The sequence below is a fragment of the Capra hircus genome, chromosome 15 (genome assembly GCF_001704415.2).
Source record: "Capra hircus breed San Clemente chromosome 15, ASM170441v1, whole genome shotgun sequence".
Classification (NCBI taxonomy): domain Eukaryota; kingdom Metazoa; phylum Chordata; class Mammalia; order Artiodactyla; family Bovidae; genus Capra; species Capra hircus.
The window spans coordinates 30,052,946-30,078,832 of NC_030822.1; the positions used below are offsets into that span (position 1 = coordinate 30,052,946).

General features: G+C 39.7%; 1 protein-coding gene across 4 annotated transcripts in view; it reads left to right on the forward strand.

Moving 5' to 3' along the window:
- Positions 1–25,887, forward strand: part of FAM168A (family with sequence similarity 168 member A) — a 199,031-nt gene that overhangs the window by 122,099 nt on the left and 51,045 nt on the right. For all 4 annotated transcript variants that reach the window (XM_018059372.1, XM_018059374.1, XM_018059373.1 and 1 more), the window contains exon 2: positions 9,933–10,020. In XM_018059372.1, coding sequence (XP_017914861.1) covers positions 9,951–10,020 — 70 coding nt within the window. In that variant the 5' untranslated portion in view covers positions 9,933–9,950. The remainder of the gene's footprint in view (positions 1–9,932; positions 10,021–25,887) is intronic.

Sequence of the window (25,887 nt, forward strand, 5' to 3'; positions counted from 1 at the left end):
CCAGGGATTGATCTTGTGCCCTCGATGGTGAAAGCATGGAGTCCTAATCACTGGACCACCAGAGAATTCTCTGAGATCCTTCATAAGAGCTGAGAGGACACAATTGAGAAACGGGTACAGGATGAGAATATTCCTGCCATGTTTTCCCTGCAGTTCTGTTACAGCTTTTCAGAACTATACAGTGTTCTCTGAATGTGCCTTGCTCTCTCATTGTATAATTTCACAAATGACCTTTCCTTCTCCTCCCTCTGTAGAATTCCTGTCATCCTTCAAAACAGATCAAATAGCATTCTTTTGAAATCTTATATATCTCTCTCCTTAATTAAACAAGATTAGGTTCAGCTACATACAATAAATCTAAAATAACAATAGTTTAAAAACATAGGGTTTTATTTTCTCGTGTAAAACAGTGAAAAGGTAGTCCAGGGCTGAAATGATCAAGAATCCAGGCTTCTTCTGTCATCCTTGGTTTGAGACTTCTGTTCTCAAGGTCACTTCACAGAAAAGGTTGATGAGCTCCAGTCATCATGTCTTAATTCCAGATAGCAGGTATGAGGAAGAGGAGAAGGAAAGACACCTCCCCCAAGCTAACAGTGATCCCTTTAAGCAGCCTTTAAGTGTAAGTCCTATACAATATATTTCAGTTACATCTCATTGAGCAGAACTAATCACATAGCCTCACTGAACTACAGGAGAGACTGGGGAATAGAATCGTTTAACTGAGCATATTGCCATCTAGTGGCAATCAGAACATCTCTCCCACCCTCCCCCCCAATCCTTTAGTAAGCTGTTCGTTCTTTAAATTCTAGCATTCCGTAAAATAACAATACAATTTTGCTATTGTTAGTTTTTGTGTTTTTCTCCCCCATACAAACACCTCAGGGATGGGAATTATGTCCTGTTATCTCTGACTTAGTAACACTGCTCAGAGCTTGTCACAAGAGATTTCAGTTCATGTGTATAAATGAGGATATTGCATTAAATGACTTAATTCCTTTTAGTGCATTAAAAAATTCTATATTTTTTCCTTGATGATTCAAGAATCATGAATTTGTGTTATTTTAATAGCTTTATTGAGGTATAACATATATGGTAAAATTCACCCATTTTAAGTATACTATTCAGTGCTGTTTAGTCAATTTACTGAGTTGTGCAACTGTCACCAAAATCTAGTTTAAACCATTTTGAATTACCCCAAAGAGATCTCTTGTTCTCATTTGCTGTCAACCTCCATTTCTGCTCCAGGTCCTAGGTGAACAAATATCTATCTGCCCCATGATTTGCCTTTTCTGAACATTTCGTATAAATGGAATCACATAATATGCTGTCTTTTGTTCTGGCTTCTTTCAGTTAGCACAGTATTTTTTTAGGTAAATTAATGCTATGATGTGTATCAGTAGTTTGTTCTTTTTTACTGTTGATACTGTTATTAATAAACTTTGGAAGTTATTTTCCTAGTGGTTGTTTTGGGGATTAAATATGTGTCTTTATTACACATTACATATTATAACATACATATTATAATCTACTTCATGTGCAAACAGTCTGGGACTTCCCTGGTGTTTCAGTGGTTAAGACAGTGCTACCAATGCAGAGGGCACAGATTTGGTCCCTGATCTTGGAGAAGGAAATGGCAACCCACTCCAGTGTGTTCTTGCCTGGAAAATCCCAGGGATGGGAGAGCCTGGTGGGCTGCCGTCTATGGGGTCGCGCAGAGTCGAGCATGACTGAAGCGACTTAGCAGCAGCAGCAGGGAACTAAGATTCTGCATGCCTGTGGTGCAGCCAAAAGAAAAAAAGAAGAAAACACATATACAATCAATGTACTTCACATTATAAACTAACAATTTCAGTAAAATTTAGAAACTTTGTTCCAGTGTAGCTCCATTTTTCCTCTCTTTTACTTTGGGGTCTTGTTTTTCTGTACAGTAAATTTTTGTATGTCATAGATGCAACAATGTAGTTTTAAAGTTATTGTTTCACATAACTGTCTTTTAAGAGAAAAAGAGAAAAATATTTATGCTATCTTTATTTTTACGTATGTAATAGCCTTTACCGGTGCTCTTTTTCTTTTCATGTGGATTTGAATTACTCTGTAGTGCCATTTCCTTTCAGCCAGAAGGCTTTAGTATGTCTTTAGGGTTTTTGGAAAGGGAGGTTGCTGTCAGTGAATTATCTTAGTTGTTAGTTATTTGGGAATGTCTTTATTTTTGCCTTTAATTTTGAATGATGGTTTTACTGGGGTCACAAATTGTGATTGGTAAACTTTTTTTCATTCAGTGCATTTGATTTATTATTCCACTGCCTCTGGCCTCCATTGTTTCTAATGAGAAGTGAGCTGTTAACCTTAATCTTATTGTTGTCCCCTTTCATCTCTTAAAGTTTTTTTCTCTTGCCACTTTCAAAATTTTCTCTTTGGCTTTCAATGGTTTTTACTATGATGTGTACAAATGTGTCTCTTTTTCTGTTTAGCCCACTTGGAGTTCACCATCTTGGGTGTAGTGTAATGTATGTTTTTAAAATCAAATTTGAGGGGCTTTTGCTGATTATATCTTCAGATATTTTTCCTACTCCTTTCTTTCCTCTCTTTAGAAATCCCTTTACTTGTATGTTGGTTTGTTCCATAGTTTCCCACAGGTCTCTGACTTTATTTTTCATTTTTTCTTTTTGTTTTGCAGATTGCATTATCTGTATTCATCCATCTTTGAATTTGATGATTCTTTCTTCTGTCAGCTCAGATTTGTTTTGAGTCCTCTTGAATGTTTGATTTCAGAATACAATTTTCATTTGGTTCTTTTTATAATTGCTGTTTATTGATTTCTCTATTTGATAAGTAATTATCATCATACTTTCATTTAGTTCTTTAAATATGGTTTTCTTTATTTAAAAAAATTTCCAATAGGGGCTTTGAAATATTTGTCTTTTGATTCTAATATCTATAGTCTCCTTTCCCCCCCCCCCCGTAAATGGGTCATTCCAGTGTCTGCATGTTTTATGATTTTTTTGGTTGAAAAACTATGTTGTAGATAATATAATGTAGCAACTCTTGATTCAGATTCTTCCACCACTAAGGAATGGGAGGGCTGTTGCATTTGTTTTTTTAACCCCTCTTTTTTGGTTTCTTTAGTACATGCTCAGACTGTTGCAGGAAGGGGGACCCCTTCCAGGGCCTGAAACTGGGCTCTTGTCTAACACTCAGAGATGAATTGTCTGAAGAGACACATGTGCTGACAAAGCAAGAGATTTTATTGGGAAAGGGCACCTGGATGGAGAGCAGTAGGGTAAGGGAACCCAGGGGAACTGCTCTGCCACGTGACTCGCAGTCTCAGATTTTATGGTGATGGGATTAGTTTCCGGGTTGTCTTTGGCCAGTCATTCTAATTCAGAGTCTTTCCTAGTGGCGCACGCATTGCTCAGCCAAGATGGATGCTAGCGAGAGGGATTCTGGGAAGTAGACGGACACATGGTGTCTCCTTTTGACCTTTCCTGAACTCCTGGTTGGTGGTGGCTTATTAGTTCTGTATTCCTTACCAGGATCTCCTGTCATAAAACAACTCATGTAAATGGTTACTATGGTGCCTGACCAGGGTGGGAGGTTTCAGTTAGTGTGCTTCCCCTAACAAGACTACTTCATAGTGCCTGTCTTTGTAGTGTGTGACTGCTGATGTCTCTTTTTTTAACCATGAACATTTATTTATTTAACATGCAAGTAGTTTATTCTGGTCATATATATTTATTTAAAGAAAGTCTCTGTGAAAGGAGTTTCTTTCTTTCTTTCTTTCTTGATCTTTATGTATGTGACTGTGCTGGGTCTTATGTGTTGCCACACATGGGATCTTCAGTCTTCCTTGTAGCATGTGGGTTCTTTTAGTTACAGCAATCAGGATCTTTAACAGCATGCAAACTCTCAGTTGTGGCATATGAGATCTACTTCCCTGACGAAGGGCTCAAACCCAGGCTCCCTGCATTGGGAACATGGAGTCTTAGCCACTGGACCACCAGGGAATATTTTTTAAAATATTATTTTAATTTTTAAACTAGGCTTCCTGAAGGTCACCGCTGGGTCAGCATAGTTTAGTGGTCAACAATGACTGGTTTCAGCCCTAGGCCAGGAAATCTTCCACCCTTTGTTGATGGATTTGTTTGTTGATGGGAGAATGCATTCAAAGTTCAGGCAATTTTTGCAGTTCTGCTCCAGCCTTTACTTTCAGTGTGTTCAACGCCTTATATTCACATTGGGTCTATAGATACCTAGAACTGCTCCAGTTTCTCCTTAGCATGTATGAAACCTTACACATCACCAGGGATCCCATAGTGGGTCTCATTTTTTGTTCCCAAGGACTGCTTTTAAAATTTCTGGCTTATCTGCAGGCCTGTTGCCTGCCCTAACCAGTATTAACGACCTTAGGCCAGCTGCAGTAGTGGCCTTCCTGGATAGTTTACTATTGTTCCCCCAGATTGTCCCTCTATTGTTTTTGACAATGACTCTGGGCAGTATCCAAAGAAAATTGTCTACACTCAGCGTCAAATTAAATCAGTCCACTCTGGCAAGTTATCCTTCTGGCCTGGCCTGATGGAATTATTCCAGGGAGTTGGGGGCTAGAGGGTAGGAGCAGCTTGAGCCTAAAATGATACAGATTCTCACTGTTCTTGATATGGTTCAGTAATTCTTCTTATATTACCATTTCTCAGTTTGATAAATGCCTTTGGTTAATTTTCAGAGGCCCAAAATAGTTGTTTTTGACAGTTTCGTTCAGTTTTATTGTTGCTTTTAGGGGAAGAGGGTTTGCTAAGCAATTTAGGTATTCCAGAAGTTCCACCTCTGAACTTAAAAGTTTCATTTTTTTTGGCATGTTTATTTTTATTTAACTTTCAAAATTCCCTAACTAGACCATAGCCTCCTTTGGGCAGACGCTATATCTTTTTGTTTTTTAATAGTATCCATTCTAATAAACATTAAACCTGTAAGCTTTCATTTCTTTATCTGTCAAATGAAATTAGCAATCCTTGTGTTGCTTACTTCAAAGGATAAAGTGAAATAGTGATTAAAATCTCATTATAAACTAGATCTTTCTTAACTTACAGTGAGGTTCAGTTCAGTTCAGTTCAGTTCAGTCGCTCAGTTGTGTCCGACTCTTTGTGACCCCATGAATCACAGCACGCCGGGCCTCCCTGTCTATCACCAACTCCCGGAGTTCACTCAAACTCATGTCCATCAAGTCGGTGATGCCATCCAGCCATCTCATCCCAATAAACTCACTTTAAGTTGAAAATGCGTTTAATGCACCTAACCTTCCAAACATCATGGTTTAGCCTAGCCTACTTTAAACATGCTCAGAACACAATAGCCTACATTTGAGCAAAATCATCTAACACGAAGCCTATTTTGTAATGTTGAATCTCTCATATAATTTATTAAATACTATATTTTAAGTGAAAAATAGAATGGTTATATGGATACAGAATGGTTGCACATGTAAATTGGTTGTTTACCCTTGACTGACTGGGAGCTGTAGCTCATTGCTGTTGCTGCCGAATATCATGAGAGAGTATTGCGCTGCATACACTAGCCCAGGAAAAGCAAAATTCAGAATTCAAAGTATTTTCCTACTGAATGCATATTGCTTTGGTACCATTGTAAAGTTGAAAAATCTTAACCAAACTCTTCATAATTTGGGTACCATCTATACAAGCCTTGTAAATGGTAAAGTTCTTTAAAACCTTATATAGGTAGTTACATTAACTATGTTAATTTAAATCACTGCAACCTGTTTTGCATATGGTACTTCTAAGTGTTCACTCTTCACCCCTGAAATTTTTCTTGTCATTTTGTGCTCATAGATTTTGCTATTGATTTGAAAGAGATTGTTCAGATATTTTTGAGGGCAGCAGCAGCAGCAGGCTACTTGTCAGAGAGTCTGGGGATGAAGTCCAGCTCCACGAGGAGGGAAGTCTTTAGCACCTCTGTCTGTTTTCCTTAGTCATCATGCTGCCACTCAGCTCACCACTGCTTGTACTGCCCAAGATGAGTTATCAGTAGAGGCTTCTCTGAACATTGGAAGTAAATGCTGGAGAGATGTGAAGCCAAGTTGTTAACTGAAATATGCCAAGAAGTGCCAAACACCTTGAAGCTATTCCAGAGTTGTTTTTTGCAGGAAGCATGAAGGATGGTTCATTATGTATTCAACTACTATGCATTTAGTGACCATTATATACTAGGTAATATTTTGGGTATTGGGGATTCAAGAAAAAATAAACAGAATCCTTGTTCTTATGGAACTTACAATTCTAATGGGGGAAAGAATAAGCAAATAGACAAGAAAGGATATCAGTTAATGATTAGGGTCAATGGGAAAAGTAAAACAGAAATTGGGGACAGAATAACAGTAAGTTATTTTTAGATAGGTTGGCTAAGGAATTAACTTCAGACACGGTGACATTTGTTTAGAGAACTGAATGAAGTGAGGGAGTATGTTATTTGAATATCTGGGGAGGGGCATTTTTGGTGTGAGAAAGAGCAAGTGCAAAGGCCCTGAGGCATCAGCATACATGTGTGTTCAGGGAACAAGAATGTCCCTTGTAGAAATCAAGAGATAGTAGTAGGAGTTGCAACCAGAGTGATGGGCATGTGAGACCAGATCTATAAGGCCTCGTAGACCTTTATAGGGGCTCCCCAGGTGGCACTAGTGGTAAAGAACCTGCCTGTCAGTGCAGGAGATATAAGAGACATGGGAAGGATCCCTGGGTGGGGAGGATCCCGCGTTGGTCTTCTGGAAGAGGGGCATGGCAACCCACTCCAGTATTCCTGCATGGAGAATCACATGGACAGAGGAGCCTGGTGGGCTACAGTCCTTAGCGTTGCAGAGTCAGACATGATTGAAGCATGTAAGGACTTTAGATTTTATCCTGAATGAGATGGGAAGCTATTGCAGAGTTGTGTTTGCTGACACAAGTAATGTAGACTTACTGTGGTTCAACCCCAGGGAGCAGGGGCAACTCCATACTCAGCTCTAGAGAGGGAGCTAAATGGGACTACACCTTGGCACTTATCTTACTCAAGAAGTGAAATCAGGTTGGATGATAGCATGTGGCAGCTAATATCCTGTACAGCTGGCAGAAATAGAAGTCAGGCAGTCAGTGCCTTTATTTTCTCATAACTGCCTGTGTACGTCCAGCACGGACCCAGTAGTTGCCTCCATGGTGGGATCTCTCAGGGGCTGTTAGTATCATAATAAAGACACCATTGCCAAATCCAAGGTTGTAAAGGTTTTGCTATCTGTTCTTTTTTCTTCTATGAGTTTTATCTTTTTAGCTGTCTCATTTAGGTCTTTGATTTGGGGTGCTAGTCTTAACCTTGTCCCTTACTTACTTTGTGACCTCAGGCTGTACATTTGCCATTTCTCAGCCTCACTTTTTTCATCTTGTTACAATAAAAGTTGATATTTGAGTATACAAAACCACAACAGAAAACAAAGGTTGCCACAGTTAGGATTTAAGGGGAGGGTGTTGACCCCAAAGATAGAGAACTTTTGGGGATGGTGAAAATACTTTGTATCCTAATTGTGTTGGTGTTTCTATAACTATATACATTTTTCAGAGCTCATAGAACTGTATGCCTAAAAGGAGTAGATTTTACTACATGTAAATTGTACCTCAATAAACCTAGCTTTAAAACAATACCTACAACAACTCTGCAAAGTATGTGTTATTCTATCCCATTTTGAGTCTAGCAGGAACTGAGGCTCAGGAAAGTTAGTGGACTTGCCTGTGGTCCCACATTTGGTATGTGGCAGTTCCAGAATTTGAACCTGAATCTGCCTGATAATAGAGCTTGTGATCTTCCTACTTATTTTTAGCCTGTCCCTGAAACTATTCGTGGGTGGATTCTGTTGTAAATGGCTGACCTTCCCTTGAAAGCCAGGAACTCTGTCTGCCTATTGTATTCTTATTCTGCATTTTGAACCCCTGGCAGATCTCTTTTCTGCCAGTCATTTGTTAAGGTTGGAGTCCACGCTGTTCTGGAGTGCTGCTCAGGCATGGTCTCCTTCTGAGGCTGTGGTTCTCATTTTTGAGCAGCAGGAGACCAGTTTCAAAACTGATGAGTTTCTTTGGTTATGAAGAGCAATTTCAAACTTCGTCCAATCAGCAACAAAGAGTAGCTTCTCAGCAGGAGAGTGCTCAGATATTTATAGGACCTGTTGTGCTGCTTAGCAGTCTTCCTTACCCTGGCTTATTTAACAGAGAACCTGTTGGGTAGAAGAGAGATCCGAGGCTATTACCATCATTACTTACATCTGCATTCCATTTTGTAGTTTGCAATGTATTTTAATACCTGTGAACTCTCTCAGCACCTTGCCAGGAGGGTGCTTATATTTAGAGAGAGAATGTACTTGACGGTGGACTTCCCAGATGGTGCAGTGGTAAAGGATCTGCTTGCTGATGCAGGAGATGTGGATTTGATTCCTGGGTTGGGAAAATCCCCTGGAGAAGGAAACAGCAACCCACTCCAACATTCTTACCTGGTAAATGCCATGCACAGAGAAGCCTGGTGGTCTACAGTCTATATCACAAAGTCGGACACAACTGAGCACGCACGCATGTTCTGGCAGTATTCTTGGATAACTCTGGCTGCAAGTATGTTTTTTTCTTAATTTGTGCCGGAATGTGTATATTTCCTATAACTTTCATCAGGTTGTTCTAGTTTCAGGTTGTCAACTGATGATGGTTTAATCTAGCCTGTTGCCCTGGGGTGATTTGCCAGGGCTGCGCATTGGGTACATTTCAAGAAGTTCTGTCGTCTGAATTTGACCAATGGCATTTTCTTTTTTACCTGTTTGCCCCACCTTCCTCTCTTTGGGAACCCATCTTTCCTCCACCTCTCATTCCAGAACCCTGGACAGGCTAATTAATCTCAGAGCAATTGTCATCAAGCCAGCTGTTGACTTTAACTGCTTGTCTTCAGCTTTTGACTTGTTTCCTGTCCTGAGGTTTTATGGAAGAAGTTAATGACCTAAGATATTGCCTTTCTATCATGTGAGCCTACTTAGGAGGAAATAGCTTGATTTTTATGAAGTGTAAATAATATATTTGGAGACACGTTTTCAAACATGTGTTGGCCTGTGTATCAGAGTTGGTTCCCTAAACAAGATGGGACAAATTGGCTGGCTAATAGAGCTTAATACTCCATTAATCAGAATGGAGAATGTGCTTCATTAAAGTAATTAACAGAGCACTTGTGCAGGTGATACTTATTGCACACAAATTTCCAAGTTTGTTTCTTTCCCTTGAATAAATTTTGAAAGAGACCTTGGCTGTGTTTCCTTGTTTGCATTAAAATGGTCAATGGCAATAAATTCCCATTTTCCCCCAAAACTGCTGCTAGTGTATCTTGTCTTCTGTAAGTACAAAGGGTGGATAACACACTTGCTACTCTTTTTCCAGCAGTCTGTGTGCTTATTACCAGGCACTGGGGCTCCCTGGTGAGCAGTAGAAGTACATCCTGTCCTAGCTCATAGACAGGCATCCTTAGAAAGGACCGCAGAGAACCTGAAGTAATTGATTTTTTGTCAGGACACTGAAGCCTAGAGAGGGGAAGAGACTTGGCCAGTGCCACACAGTACACTCATGGTAGCTGAACTTATGGGATAGTGGGACTAGTACTGAGCTGAGAATCAAAAGGCTGGGGCTGACATTAGGCCAATTGTGTCACTTCTCTGCCTCTCAGTATCTTCATGTGTACAGTGGGAAAAGTGTCTAGCAAAGGGCCAGGTACAAACAAGCGGCTTTTTTTTTTTTTTTTTTAAGTCCTCCTTCTGTTATACTACGTTGCTTCTCTGTGTCACTTGAAGATTATAGATCAGAAGCTGATGTCAGGGAGAATGAGCAATCAATAATCAATGCTGGTTTTTTGTTTGTTTGTTTGTTTTTCTGTAGGATTCTCAGTTGTCCACAATGAACCCTGTTTATAGCCCCGTGCAGCCTGGGGCTCCTTATGGCAACCCGAAGAACATGGCCTACACAGGTGAGTGGTGTGAGAATGACTCTGAGTTTGAGAAGTGGTGGTTAAGGACCCTACCACATAAGGGGCTCAATGACTTTTGGCATATGACACCTCCAAAAGCCCTTGTAAAGCTTGGAAACTTGTAGAAGGGAGACATGTCTTGAGTTGAGTAGAGATAAAAATGATGTTCTTAAGACCATGGATTATTGAACTGTCTGTAGGGGAAAGGAAGGGAGGTAACATTTATTTATTACTGAGTACCTACCACAGGCCTAGTGCCCTACTGGGCACTTTTACATATCATGTTTAACTTTAATCTTAATTATACACGGTGAAGCCTATTATCACCATTTCACATATGAGAAAAATATAGTTGCAGTGAAGTCACAAAACAAAACTAGGTGTTTGACCCAGGCCTGCTGATTCTGAAGGCTGATCTCTTTCCTGACTGCACACCACACTGTTTCCTATTGCACTGCCTTTGTGAATGTTGTCTAGAATGCCACTGTCTCCTGACAGCTTCACCCTATCCTTTACCATCTTTTCTCTGAGCTCAGATGGCATTTTTCCAGGGGGGATTCTATCCCTTACCTGGCCTTGGGCAAATTTTTTAACCTTCCAGAGCCTCGGTGTTCTCATTATAAAATGAGAGCAATAGTGTTACCATGTTTCATGGGCTGCTACAAGGATTAAATGAGCAGTGTGAGGCACTCATCATATAAAATATGGCACCAAGTAAGTACTTAATAATGGTTATTATTTATAAATAACTAAGAATGGGCAGGATGTATCATAATGGAAGTAAATGAGAAAATATATATAAATTAGCTAGCATGGTGCTTAGTATATCATGAGCCTTAAAAAATATAATGAAAATAAATCCAAGGTGACGATAACAGTATGAATGAACACCTGGAGGTAAAAAAGTATGGTCAAGGTACAGTCTACTTGAGATTAGCTGGACTAAAGTGTAGAAGAGTGGGGGAAATGGGAAATAGAGCTTAACAAGTAGAGTAATAACGGTCGTGGTGGCAGAATCGGAGATGGGAGGATAGAGAGTTTCACCCTGGAAGGGAGAGAGGGTGTGTGGAGCGTACTGGTTCCTTTTTATAAATTTGCACTTTACTATGTATGCTGTATAGCCTCCTAGATTGAGAATAGAGGGATCTCTGAGAACTTTTTGTCTGGTTGCTCCAAATTTTTGTTCAATTAGAACATTGTGGGGTGTGGGGCTTCAAAAATCCTCAAATATTTGATACGATTTTTGAAAAATATTTAGAACTATTTTAATAAAACATGCATATACACAAGATGATCAGTGTGTGCTAACACATTTGCAGCTATTTATGCTTGTAAATCGGGATTTTCTGAATGCTGTGCAACCCAAATAATATTTAGGAATATATTGAGCCTGATGTGACTAAGCTGTCATCATTAATTTTCAATTTCACATGTTTGTGTTTATCACAACAGCTTTATTATCCTGACTTAACTCCAATAGTAAATACATTCTGTTTGGGCTTCTATAGTATGTTTATTCTAATACCATTAATATCAGTAACCAGGATCCATTTGGCAGTATCCTGTGCCCCACTAGCTCAGGGAGCCTGTTGCTTTTTCTCTTCCTGGTTCAGAATATTCCAGCAATCTAAGTCCTTTGCCAGAGGGGACCGAGCTGCTTTGGTAGACAGAGCCGGGGGGGAATCCTTCAGGTTTCATGAGATCCTGGCTGCCTGGCTTACTGAGTTGCTAAACCTGAGAAAGAAGCAGTTGCATTTATCTATTGATTTGCACAAAGAAGATTACCAGTATAACATATTGATAAATGTGTTTCAACTGAGTGAACAACAAGCAAGCTAAAATCCCAGCTTTTTCAGATAATAGCTAGATGACTTTGGACAAATCACTTAACCTTCCTAAATTTGAATTTCTTTTATAATTGGGATAATACTATTTCATAGGACAGTTGTGAGAATTAAATGAGATAATTAGTACTCCTCTGCAGGGAGAGAGGGGTGATTGTCTTTGTTTCTACTAATCACCAAGGATTATTATCAGCCTGGAACTATGTTTTTAATTTTTCTTTTGGGATTCTAAGACTGCACAGATGGTATAAACTCCATATAAGTAGAATACATTCAAACTTCGCACAGGCCAAGGTTTCAGTTCTTAAGGAAATTTTCTTTTTTAACCTAAGCTTCCAGTTTTCTTTCTACTTTTCAATTTCCTTTTCATTTTTTGACCTCAGGAGATTTCTTCTCTTTCTTAAAATCTCAAGTCTGCCTGTATTTGTTATATAACATAAAATGCTTGTTATACTTTTTATCCAGCTTTTCTAGGTGATATGGAGTAAGCAAATCAAGTTATCTTTTCTTCCAAATTGAAAGAAATAAAGATCCAAGTGACATAACCTGTAAAACAGATGTCAAATACAATACATTAGAGTAAACATTCACTATTATTGTTAGTAAAAATAATGGTTATATTAAAGAGTGTTAATTACCATTTGACAAGTACATACTAGGTACTTCATTAATTATAATCTTCAGTTCAGCTCAGTCGCTCAGTCGTGTCCGACTCTTTGCGACCCCATGAATCGCAGCACACCAGGCCTCCCTGTCCATCACCATCTCCCGGAGTTCACTCAGACTCACGTCCATCGAGTCCGTGATGCCATCCAGCCATCTCATCCTCGGTCGTCCCCTTCTCCTCCTGCCCCCAATCCCTCCCAGCATCAGAGTCTTTTCCAGTGAGTCAACTTTTCCCATGAGGTGGCCAAAGTACTGGAGCTTCAGCTTTAGCATCATTCCTTCCAAAGAAATCCCAGGGTTGATCTCCTTCAGAATGGACTGGTTGGATCTCCTTGCAGTCCAAGGGACTCTCAAGAGTCTTCTCCAACACCACAGTTCAAAAGCAAAAATTCTTCGGCGCTCAGCCTTCTTCACAGTCCAACTCTCACATCCATACATGACCACAGGAAAAACCATAGCCTTGACTAGACGGACCTTTGTTGGCAAAGTAATGTCTCTGCTTTTCAATATGCTATCTAGGTTGGTCATAACTTTTCTTCCAAGGAGTAAGCGTCTTTTAATTTCATGGCTGCAATCACCATCTGCAGTGATTTTGGAGCCCCCCAAAATAAAGTCTGACACTGTTTCCACTGTTTCCTCATCTATTTCCCATGAAGTGATGGGACTAGATGCCATGATCTTTGTTTTCTGAATGTTGAGCTTTAAGCCAACTTTTTCTCTCTCCTCTTTCACCTTCATCAAGAGGCTTTTTAGGTCCTCTTCACTCTCTGCCATAAGGGTGGTGTCATCTGCATATCTGAGGTTATTGATATTTCTCCCAGCAATCTTGATTCCAGCTTGTGTTTCTTCCAGTCCAACATTTCTCATGATGTACTCTGCATATAAGTGAAATAAGCAGGGTGACAATATACAGCCTTGATGTACTCCTTTTCCTATTTGGAACCAGTCTGTTGTTCCATGTCCAGTTCTAACTGTTGCTTCCTGACCTTCATACGGATTTCTCAAGAGGCAGGTTAGGTGGTCTGGTATTCTCATCTCTTTCAGAATTTTCCACAGTTTATTGTGATCCACACAGTCAAAGGCTTTGGCATAGTCAATAAAGCAGAAATAGATGTTTTTCTGGAACTCTCTTGCTTTTTCCATGATCCAGCGGATGTTGGCAATTTGATCTCTGGTTCCTCTGCCTTTTCTAAAACTAGCTTGAACATCAGGGAGTTTACAGTTCACGTATTGCTGAAGCCTGGCTTGGAGAATTTTGAGCATTACTTTACTAGCATGTGAGATGAGTGCAATTGTGCGGTTATTTGAGCATTCTTTTGCATTGTCTTTCTTTGGGATTGGAATGAAAACTGACCTTTTCCAGTCCTGTGGCCACTGCTGAGTTTTCCAAATTTGCTGGCATATTGAGTGCAGCACTTTCACAGCATCATCTTTCAGGATTTGAAACAGCTCAACTGGAATTCCATCACTTCCACTAGCTTTGTTCATAGTGATGCTTTCTAAGACCCACCTGACTTCACATTCCAAGATGTCTGGCTCTAGATTAGTGATCACATCATCATGATTATCTGGGTCGTGAAGATCTTTTTTGGACAGTTCTTCTGTGTATTCTTGCCACCTCTTCTTAATATCTTCTGCTTCTGTTAGGTCCATACCATTTCTGTCCTTTATCGAGCCCATCTTTGCATGAAATGTTCCCTTGGTACCTCTAATTTTCTTGAAGAGATCTCTAGTCTTTCCCATTCTGTTGTTTTCCTCTATTTCTTTGCATTGATCGCTGAAGAAGGCTTTCTTATCTCTTCTTGCTATTCTCTGGAACTCTGCATTCAGATGGTTATATCTTTCCTTTTCTCCTTTACTTTTCGGCTCTCTTCTTTTCACAGCTATTTGTAAGGCCTCCCCAGACAGCCATTTTGCTTTTTTGCATTTCTTTTCCATGGGGATGGTCTTGATCCCTGTCTCCTGTACAATGTCACGAACCTCATTCCATAGTTCATCATGCACTCTATCTATCAGATCTAGGCCCTTAAATGTATTTCTCACTTCCACTGTGTAATCATAAGCGATTTGATTTAGGTCATACCTGAATGATCTAGCGGTTTTCCCTATTTTCTTCAATTTAAGTCTGAATCTGGTAATAAGGAGTTCATGATCTGAGCCACAGTCAGCTCCTGGTCTTGTTTTTGTTGACTGTATAGAGCTTCTCCATCTTTGGCTGCAAAGAATATAATCAATCTGATTTCGGTGTTGACCATCTGGTGATGTCCATGTGTAGAGTCTTCTCTTGTGTTGTTGGAAGAGAGTGTTTGCTATGACCAGTACATTTTCTTGGCAAAACTCTATTAGTCTTTGCCCTGCTTCATTCCACATTCCAAGGCCAAATTTGCCTGTTACTCTAGGTGTTTCTTGACTTTGTACTTTTGCATTCCGGTCCCCTATAATGAAAAGGACATCTTTTTTGGGTGTTAGTTCTAAAAGGTCTTGTAGGTCTTCATAAAACCATTCAACTTCAGTTTCTTCAGCGTTACTGGTTGGGGCATAGACTTGGATAACTGTGATATTGAATGGTTTGCCTTGGAGACGAACAGAGATCATTCTGTCGTTTTTGAGACTGCATCCAAGTACTGCATTTAGGACTCTTTTGTTGACCATGATGGCTACTCCATTTCTTCTGAGGGATTCCTGCCCACAGTAGTAGATATAATGGTCATCTGAGTTAAATTCACCCATTCCAGTCCATTTTAGTTTGCTGATTCCTAGAATGAACAGTGTAATTGTAATCTTACTAATCATAAACTCCATAGTACTCTTCTTTTAAGTTAAAGTAACTGATAGTTTAATTCATGTTGTATTATTTGGCCAGTATATATATAGCATCTGAAGGATGAAGAAAGATTTGAACTCGGGTCTTTATGATTTCAAAGTGATAATGCTTTCTGTTATAGCAAGCTGATTTGTCTTAAAATATGTGCTTCTTTCACTGCTTCCAGTGATAAACTAGGGGAAAGGATTGTCTTTTCAGTTTCTAGGAGTAGGGAGCCTCACGTTTGAGGAGCAAGCAGCTAGCTCCTGACAGCAGTTTGGGGTAGGCTCAGAGTGGGGGCATTATAAGTGGAGGGTCAAGTCCATTGTGGTGTTGTCTGCTTCAGAGGTAACAGGGAGGTGGCTACAAGGAATGGAGAAGTTGGAAAAATTCTTGATTTGAAATTCCTTCTGAAATAGGGAAATAAAATACAGCTTTGCAGTTACAATTCTGACACCAATTCCAATGTGTGGATTCTTTCCCCACACCAAGCTATTCTCTGACACCAGCAGGGTGTCCTGCAATTCAACTCAATTCTGACACAATTCAACTCAATTCTGACACTGTCTGCTTGGATTCCACAGGTTGAGAGCTCAGTCCCATAAAACTATCCTCATTTCAGATGCCAATCGCAAGTCCAGGTTGTGACCTGTGCTTCTCACTGACTGACTGTAAATCTGAGGTTCCTATAATTCCCTCCCTGGGTTCAGTTAATTGCCACGGCAGCTCACAGAACTTAGGAAACCAGTTTATTCACTAGATTATTGGTTTATTATAAAAGGATGTAACTGAGGAACAGGCAGATGGAAGAGATGCAAAAGACAGTGAATACAGGAAGGAATGTGGGTCCTCTAGAGGGCGCCACTCTCCCTGTACCTCTACGTGTTCACCAACCTAGAAGCGCTCTGAACTTTGTCCTTTTTGATTTTTGATAGCTCCGTTGATAAAGAATCCACCGGCAATGCAGGAGACCCCGGTTCAATTACTGGGTCAGGAAGATCCGCTGGAGGGGGGATAGGCTACCCACTCCAGTATTATTGGGCTTCCCTTGTGGCTCAGCTGGTAAAGAGTCTGCCTGCCATGCGGGAGACCTGGGTTTGATCCCTGGGTTGGGAAGATCCCCTGGAGAAGGGAAAGGCTATTCTGGTGTGGAGAATTCCAGGACTGTATGTATAGTCCATGAGGTTGCAATAAATCAGACACGACTGAGGGACTTTTGCTTGCTTTCTTTCAGTATATAGGTATGATTGACCACTGGAGTTTGATTCAACCTGCAGTCCCTCTCCTCTTGTTTGGGATGTAAGATCCTGCATGCCACATAGCATTCTGTATTCTGGCCTGGAGAATTCCATGGACTGTATGTATAGTCCATGAGGTTGCAATAAGTCAGACACGACTGAAGGACTTTTGCTTGCTTGCTTTCAGTATATAGGTATGATTGACCACTGGAGTTTGATTCAACCTGCAGTCCTTCTCCTCCTGTTTGGGATGTAAGATCCTGCATGCCACATAGCATGGCCCCCCCCCCCCCCCCAAGAAAAGGCATCTTTATTGCTCTTATCACTGAGGAAAATTTCACGGGTTTTTAGGAACCCTGTGCCAGGAACAGGGATGAAGACTAAATATATGCTTTTTATAAATCACAGTATCACAGCAAAAGTGTATTCCAGTAAACAGCTGTCTTCTAGCCAGTTGACAGTTCTCTCTCTCTTTATATCTCCTTTTTAAAGCTCCTTTACTGAGCACTTACTGTATGCCAAAAATTGAGCTCAGTGTTTTACAGAGTATTTATTTTTATGTTTGCAGTAATCCTATGAAGTGGTTATAACTAGCTCCTTGCACATCTTGGAAAAGTTAATTTAAAGACTAATCTGTTCATATACTTTAAAATACTGAAAGTATAGGTAGTGTTGTAGACTGAGTGTTTATGTCCCCCCAGATTCATACATTGAAACCCTGGCCCCCCAATGTGATGGTATTTGGAGATGGAGCCTTTGGGAGGTAATTAGGTTTAGATGAGGTCATGAGAGGAGGGCCTTCACAATAGGATTAGTACCTTTATAAGAGGAGAGGAAGACACCAGAGTTCTCTCTCTGCCATGGGAGTGATCTTGGGTGGCCTTGGCCTGCAACAGCTTGTATCGGGGCTTTGGTTTCCAGCCAGAGATTGAGGCCAGGTCATGGTGGTAAAAGTACCAGATCCTAGCCATTAGGCAGTGGTCAGTGACAAGGGCCCTGGCCCTTCGACTTTGCAGAAAAGATTTTCCACAAAGACAGAAAGTAGTGAAGCAAGTGAAGTATTTATTAAGAGGAAAAAGAGTACAGTATGTGTGGATAGACACATGGGCAGACTCAGAGGGACACTCCCTGACTTGCTGAGTTGCACCCTCAGTTTAAAGTACTTTTATGGAGCATTTCTTCCGGTTTCCTTTTGGCCAATCATTTTGATTTTGCCTGGTTTGCAGTCCATATTTGGTATATCTTGGGATTCTCCCATGTGTGTGCATGCATCCCTTGACAATATTCCTCTTTGACCACCAAGGAACCTTTCTGCACATGTGTAGTCCGAGAGGTCTTCTGACTTTGAGAATGAGAAATACATGATCTGGGCAGGGCCCAGCCTTCTCCCTTAATTGTCCTGCTCGTCTTGTTCTGGAGTTTTGGTCTATAGGAAATGAATTTCCAGTTGCTTTATCCTGGTGGTGGGGGGTGAGGTGGGGTATTTCTCTCCTGCCTCAGAAGGACACAGCAAGAGGGCTACCATTAGCAAGCCAGGAAGAGAGAGCCCTCACTAGAACTCAGCCAGACTGGCACCCTGATCCACATACTTTCAGCCTCCAGAACTCTGAGAAAGAAATCTCTGTTGTTTAAACCACGCAGTCAGTCTGTGTTATTTTGTTGTGGCAGCTCCAGCTTACAGTAAAGATAGTAATTACAGTGAACACTTGAATATGCTTTACATGGATTGACCATGAAAATAGGCTCTTTACATACTGGGACATTTCTTTTTCTGAAAGGTCTCAGAAATGTTTCTCTGCTAGAAGTTTGAATTGTAGTTAAGATCTAAACATTGTCTACTTTTCTGGTTTTTTCCTTTTTCTCTTCTTTTCTTAAAATGTTCTAATGGTGAGAGTGTCCAAGTGTCACTAGAGGCACTGGAGGTATATGTGCTGAGAAGAGGACAGGTTTTGGATTCTGTCAGATCTGGAGTAGAATCTAGGCTCTGCCACTGATTAACTGTGCAAGCTTGAGCAAGTTATTTAACCTTTCTGAATCTCAGTTTCCTCAACTGTAAAATGGGATAATGATCTATACAGATGGTTGGTTCACTGGTCCATGAGAATGTTTATAAAGCCTCTGGCACCGTGCTCATCACTGATGCTCAGTTAATGGTTATCACAGTGCACAGCAATGAGCATACCATATAGGGAAAAGAATATGGGATATGGAGTTAGTGACTTAGATTATAGACCTGATTCTGCCACTTAAAAACTGTGACGTCAGATAAATTATTAACCTTTCTGGGCTTCAGTATATCCTTTGCAAAAAGGAAAAGGACTGTGAATGCCACCTTTACAAGACAGCTGGGAGTAATAAATGTAATGGGGCCAACCATTGACATGTAGTAGAATTTCAAAAATCCAGTTAGAAAAGAATTCTGAAGTGTGAGAACAGATGGACCCCCTTGCACTAACTCATCATTTTATAGGTGAGACAATGAAGAACTGTTGAGGAAAGTATTGAAGCTAGGCTGTTACCTAAAGTCTACCCATCCTGGGTCTGTATATTCATTGTCTCACTATCACAAAGAGCAACCAAGGTTTTATCCTTGAAAACCTTCCTTCTCTACATCCTTTCCTGGCCATTTCCCCATCTTTTGCTGGGCCACACCAGCTCACATGCTCTCCCCACTCCTGTGCTGAGCCCTAAATGAATTTCTTGGCTTCAATATACAGCAAACACGTTCAATATGCCATTTACCCCTCCCCACAAAAGACATGGCCTTCAAGGTTGCAAAGCTAGGAAATTGGTATGTTCAGACTTTACTAGCATTTTCCACCAGTTTTTTTTCCCCTCTAGAATGCTTTCTTTACTTAAAAAAAATATATTAGTTTAAGAAGCTGATTTTTTTAAAAATGTCTTTTAATTGATTTATTTTGGCTATGCTACATGGCATGTAGGATCTTAATTTCCCAACCAGGGATCACACCCACGCCCACTGCAATTGAAGCATGGATTCTTAACCTCTGGGCTACTAGAGAAGTCCCCAGATTTGTATTTGACATGGCAGTTTGTCAGCTAGAGGACCTTAATAAGTAAGCTGATAGCCTGAAAATACAATGAAATAATCTGAGGGTTAAAAAAAAAAATCTTTCTTTGCAGTGACCCAGCCCTGCACATTTTACTCCTCTGTAAGGACCACCTGGTGGAGGTTTTAAGACTGACATTTGTACTTTGGTCTTTGGAAATAACTTTTATGGGTTTTCCCCCCTCATATTTATTTCTTATAACAAGTCTGGGGAGATAGCCCTTATTTTCCAGACGAAGTGACTGAAGATCAGTTTTCCCAAGGTCATAATACATGGCAGAGCCCCCAAGCCCCAGTTTTCTCCATTACAAAGCAAGAGCTTTTAACTGCTGTAGCACACTTGACTGTGTCTTGGAAACCACAGTGATTAGGATCCGAATTGAGCCTGGAAAATGGATTGATTCCTGAAACTACGCTGTGAAACCCCCTTCTGATATTATAACTGGTCTCTGCTCAGAAAAACTTCTCAGGTCACTAAGTTACTTTTCCACCTTTGATTGCAGAATAGCCTCTAAGGAGAATTCTTATCAACTTGTCTTGCTATAGTAGTTACTAACAATCTCGCTGTTGTTAAGCCTTCATCCTATTTGACCTCTGTATCACTGGATACTCCTGACTTCTCCCTTCTTGAAATTTTTGTTTCCTTGCTCTTCTTTGATTATAATTTTTCTCCTTATGGGTTCTCTTTATGAGTTATGTAGAGACTGCAGAGATCCTCAGAGAAAGCAAAAGGGAACTTTTTCTCTTGCATATTTGGTTTATAGCAAATTTTCCTTTCTAGAACAAGGATAGTTGAAATCTAACAATTCCTTTGAGTTTCTCTGCAAGGAGGAGGTATGCTCGAACTCTTGCATTACCTGTGTAGTCAGCTTGGACTGGTTTAGTTTGGATCTCAGCTTCTTTGCTAACAAAGCCAGATTTGACTTCTAAAAACAAAATTAACTTTCAGTTATAAATAAGTACGAGGGACATAATGTACAGCATGATAAATATAATTAACACTGCTGTATGATATATATGCAGTTTACTGAGAGAATAAATCCTATCACAAATAAAAAAGTATTTTTTCAGGACTTCACTGGTGGTCCAGTGGCTAAGACTCCTCACTCCCAATGTAGGGAACCCAGGTTCAATCCCTGGTCAGGGGAGATCCCACATGCCAAAACTAAGATCCACACAATCAAATAAATAAATATTTTTAAAAAAGAATAGAAAAAAATTTTTTCCGTTTATTTAATTTTGTATATATATGAGATGATGGATGCCCACTAAACTTATCATGTAACCACTTCATGATGTATATAAGTCAAATATTATTCTGTACACCTTAAACTTATATAGTGCTGTATGTCAATTATATCTCAACAAAACTGGAAGAAAAAATTTAACTCTCCAATGCCAAATTTTCTCCGAAGCTTAAGAAAACAAGGGTCCACAGAACCCCATGTAATAATAGATAAGAAGTAAAATACTTTACAACTTTACCATTTGTAATTTCGTTGAATCTGTATAACAGTTGTATGAAGTAGAAGTTTTTATTAAAATATTCATTTTACAGATGAAAGTCTAAGAAAGGTCAATAAATGTGTACAGGTTTTTATCGCTTGTAAGTGGCAATGCTAAGACTAGCGCTTGAGTTTACTGGACTCTAAATCTAATTCCAGGCTGTCAGGCAAGTGCTCTCTGGGTTTTAAAGGGAACACAAGCAGTATGTCTGCCTCTGATACATTATGTGTGATGTCAGTACAAAGAGCAAATGGATTAAATCTTGTTTGGACAAGAATCATGTGCATTAAACTAATTTTTTCTTTCCTTATAATTGATCTACTTTCTTGGATCACAAGATAATTTCCCATTTTGGTAGGAAAGAAAGCAGTGTTTTTGCCCAAAGAAAGAAGTATCGGTGTTGGGTTATTCCCTGTTCGTCTTGGCTCCCTGTTCTCCTGTTCATTTTTTTTTCATGTCTCCTAGACTGAGAACTCCTTGAGGATGAAGGTTAGGAACCTCCTGTGCCTAGAAGACAGCAGGCAGTTAGTTACTCATTAAATATTTTTTGAATTGTTATTATGTTTATGTTAATTATAAATTACTGTTTCTGTAGGTAATTATTTTATAGTAATAACTACCATTGTGTGTGTGTGTGCGTGCGCGTGCACGCTTAGTCATGGCCAGTTCTTTGTGACTCCATGGACTGTAGCCTGCCAAGCTCGTCTTTTCTTGGAATTTTCCAGCAAGAATACTGAAGTGGGTTGCCATTTCCTCCTCTAAATAACCACCATTAATGACTAATAAATGGAGTACTGGGTACTTTATAAACATTGTCTTCAATTCTCATGATAACTGTACAAGGAAGAGCTATTGCATATGAAGAAATAAGGTTCAACTATGTTAACTTTTCCTAGGTTTTATAGCTTGTAATTGTTAAGTGAAAAATAGGTATATGTAAAAGAAAATTTTTTTTTACTTTATTGTGGCAAAATATACATAAAATTTACCATTTTAAACAATTTTAAGTATACAGTTTAGAGGCATTAAGTTCCTTCATAATGTTGTATAAACATATTATTTCCAGAACTTTTTCATCACTCCAAACAGAAATTCTCTATCCATGAAATGATAATTCTCCCTTTCCCTTCCCTGTAGCCTCTGGTAACCTCTAATCTAGTTTCTGCCTCCTTGAATTTCCCTATTTTAGATACCACAAGAGTGGAATCATACAATATTTGTCCTTTTATTTGGCTTATGTCACTTAGCATAATATTCTCAGGGTTCATCCATGTTGTAGCATATATCAGAATTCATTCCTTTTGATAGCTGGGTAACAGTTCATTTATGCCACATTTTGTTTATTCCATTCAATATTTGTCTCCTTAAATCCTGTGGAATAAACTTTAGCCCTTGGATGCTGAACCATGGCTGTCAGTCTTTGTGCTGGTCCCTCAGCCAGCAAAAGCAGCTATGAGCAATCAAACACATAAACAAACCCTGTGGAGGAACAAGGTTCTTACGGCCAAGCCTAGCTCCAGCAGGCCATACCAGCAACTTAGGGCTTCACTATCACTGCTATCTGAGTGTGGGAAAGGGCATGGGCTGGGCAAAAGACTGAAATGAACTGTTTATTGACTAGATTCTGGTGTTCCAAAGTAGTTACTACAGAGAGTTTCTGCTAGTTCAGGTTTGGTGGAGAGATGAGTTTCTGGACCTTCCTGTTCTGACATCTTCAGGACGTCACTCCCAATATAGGTATCCTTTAAAAACAAAACCTGGTGTCATATAAAAAAGATTTGTTACCATTGCATAAAAGAAAGTATCAGGAAAGGATTTTTTTTTTTTTTCCAGGTAAGGTCCTAATACTTCCACTATTCTTGGCAAATAAAAAATAGCATTGTCCTTCTTGATGGTGGGTGACATGTACTTTCCATGTATTTGTTCACAGTGACAGATTCTCAGAAATAGCTGAGGTAACAACAATGTATTCAGTCATTGGCATATTTCTGTTAAATGATGGAAATATTATCCTATAGCTCAGTTGGTTTCCTATCTTCTACCCTGGTGAAAAAAAATCTTTATTCATTAGCATGCTGAGAGCTTTGAATCAAGATTTAGGTGCTTTCTTATGCTTGGAGAGATTTCATTTAAGGTTTTGCTTTAAGGTATTTCAGACTTGCTTTGCTTCGTTGGTGGCTCAGATGGTAAAGAATCTGCCTGCAGTGCAGGAGACCCAGATTTAATCCCTGGGTCAGGAAGATCCCCTGGAGAAGAGAATAACAACCCACTCCAGTATCCTTGCCAGCAGAATTTCATGGACAGAGGAGCCTGGTGGGCTACAGTCCATGGGGTCACAAAGAGTCAGACACTACTGGGTGACTAACACTTGCCACTTTCCAGGGTACTAGCCCTTACTTCTTTACACTGCTGATACTTTTTGGATTGGCACCAGGATTGCTGGACAGAGCTCTGGGGAACACCAGGTTTTCCATCCTTGAATCTAATAATAGTAGTTCTATTAGTAACTATTCATTGAGTAACAAGATATACAAGCCGGGTGCTTTATATAGTTCATCTCATTTAAGCCTCCTAATATCTCACAAGATGGACATTATTGTTCAGTTTTATAGATGAAAAAACTGATGCAAGGAGGTTAAATGACTTCCAGGGTCGTAGAGGATTTCATTACAGTTTTCCTAGGCTCCAAAGACTTCTCTGACCTCTATGACATCCTGAATGAGAGGAGGCTGAAATTAAAAGTTCTTTATTTTGGCTCAGCTTGCTCTTTCCAAAATAAAACAAAATGAGGAGGTTAAGAATATTTTGTACAACATCGGAAATATAGCCAATATTTTATAATAACTATAAATGAACTACAACTTTAAAAATTATGACTTACTATATTGTACACTTGTAACTTATATACTGTATTTCAATAAAAGAATAATAAAATAAGTTTTTTAAAATGAGGCAGTTGCTCCTCAAGATGCCTTAGAAACTAGTAAAGGGCAGGGTTAAGCAAAATAGGTGTTCTCTTCCCATCTAGTAAATGTCTGCTCAGGCCTATCTTATATATAAACTTCCAGGTGAGATTTTGTTTGAAGGGAGGGTTCTCCTGCCACACGCAGAGGGAGGGAAATGAGCTGGTCAGGATGAACTCTGACCTTCCAGTTTCTTATGTACTCTATTCTTCAAATTGTAAGATTATCAATTTTGTGAAGACACATACATGCAATGACTGTGACCTTTGTGTATGTTACCTCTCCATGGACTTCCTACCTTAACCAGCACAGATTGTAAGGAGAAAAAAGACACGAGTAAGGAGGTAGTTGCAGTAGTGAGACATGCTGTCTCAGAGGGATGTGCCACTCTATTCTAAGAACTTAGCATAATAAATGGATGTACTTACAAACTGCTGTGGAATAAAGTGGACATAGGGGAAGGGCCATAACTCTTCAGAGGTTGTTATCAGGAAAGCCTTCTCAGAGGTTAAGCATGGAACTAGGTCTTGAACCACAAGGTGGAGTTCTCAGTTCCAGGTCTGGTTCTGTTGCTAATAACTGCAAGGCACTGGGAGAGTCTTGCTTTCACTTCCTATCCAGGCTGTGAGGGACTTAAATCAGTTGTTCAGCAATTTCCCTTCCAGCTCTAACATTCTGGGCATTAATCTATAAATTTTCTTTAGCTCTCTTTCATTATAAAGCAACTGGCTAACTCATACCCTTAATCTATTTCTTTTGCCTCTTCTTGAACACAGTTTTCTATGCCCCTTCTTAGAGTCCCTGGCCTTAATGAAAGGTTGAGATACCAGGAAGGTGAGGTGAGCTCAGTACTCTTACTCAGAATCCTCTCCTGCAGCAACTCTGTCAGTCCAGGTCTTCTTGCCCCAGGGCTCCTGATGTTCTTGGGCAAGACCAATAGGAAACTATGGAAGGCCTTTACAGAAGGATCCTCCTGAAAGAGACTAAGGATAAGCCATGTGAGTTCATTCCCTTTTCTCACTAAATAAGTTCATGCAATTTAATTTTCTCTTAGTTGTTTATGATGATTCTTTTGTATATGTGTGTTTAGTCTCTCAGTCATGTTCGACTCTTTGCGACCTCATGGACTATAGCCCAGCAGGCTCCTCTGTCCATGGGATCCTCCAGCCAAGAATACTCGAGTGGGTAGGCATTCCCTTCTCCAGAGGATCTTCCTAGCCCAGGGATGGAACATGGGTCTTCTGCATCGCAGGAAAATTCTTTATGGTCTGAGTCACTAGGGAAACTCCTATTATGATTCGTAGTTAATGGAAGCATAATTTAATACTTAATGTTAAATGTACTTAGCCCTGAATGATATTTAGTATAGTATTTATATTAAGTTTCTTCTAGAAATTTAATTAGAAGAAATGGAATAGCCATCATAGTCAGCAAAAGAGTCCAAAATGCAGTACTTGGATGCAGTCTCAAAAACAACAGAATGATCTCTGTTTGTTTCTAAGGTAAACCATTTAATATCACAGTAATCCAAGTCTATGCCCCAACCAATAATGCTGAAGAAGCTGAAGTTGAATGGTTCTATGAAGACCTATAAGACCTTCTAGAACTAACACCACCAAAAAATGTCCTTTTCATTATAGGGGACTAGAATGCAAAAGTAGGAAGTCAAGAGATACCTGGAGTAACAGGCAAATTTGGCCTTGGAGTACAAAATGAAGCAGGTCAAAGGCTAACAGACTTTTGCCAAGAGAATGCACTGGTCACAGCAAACACCTTC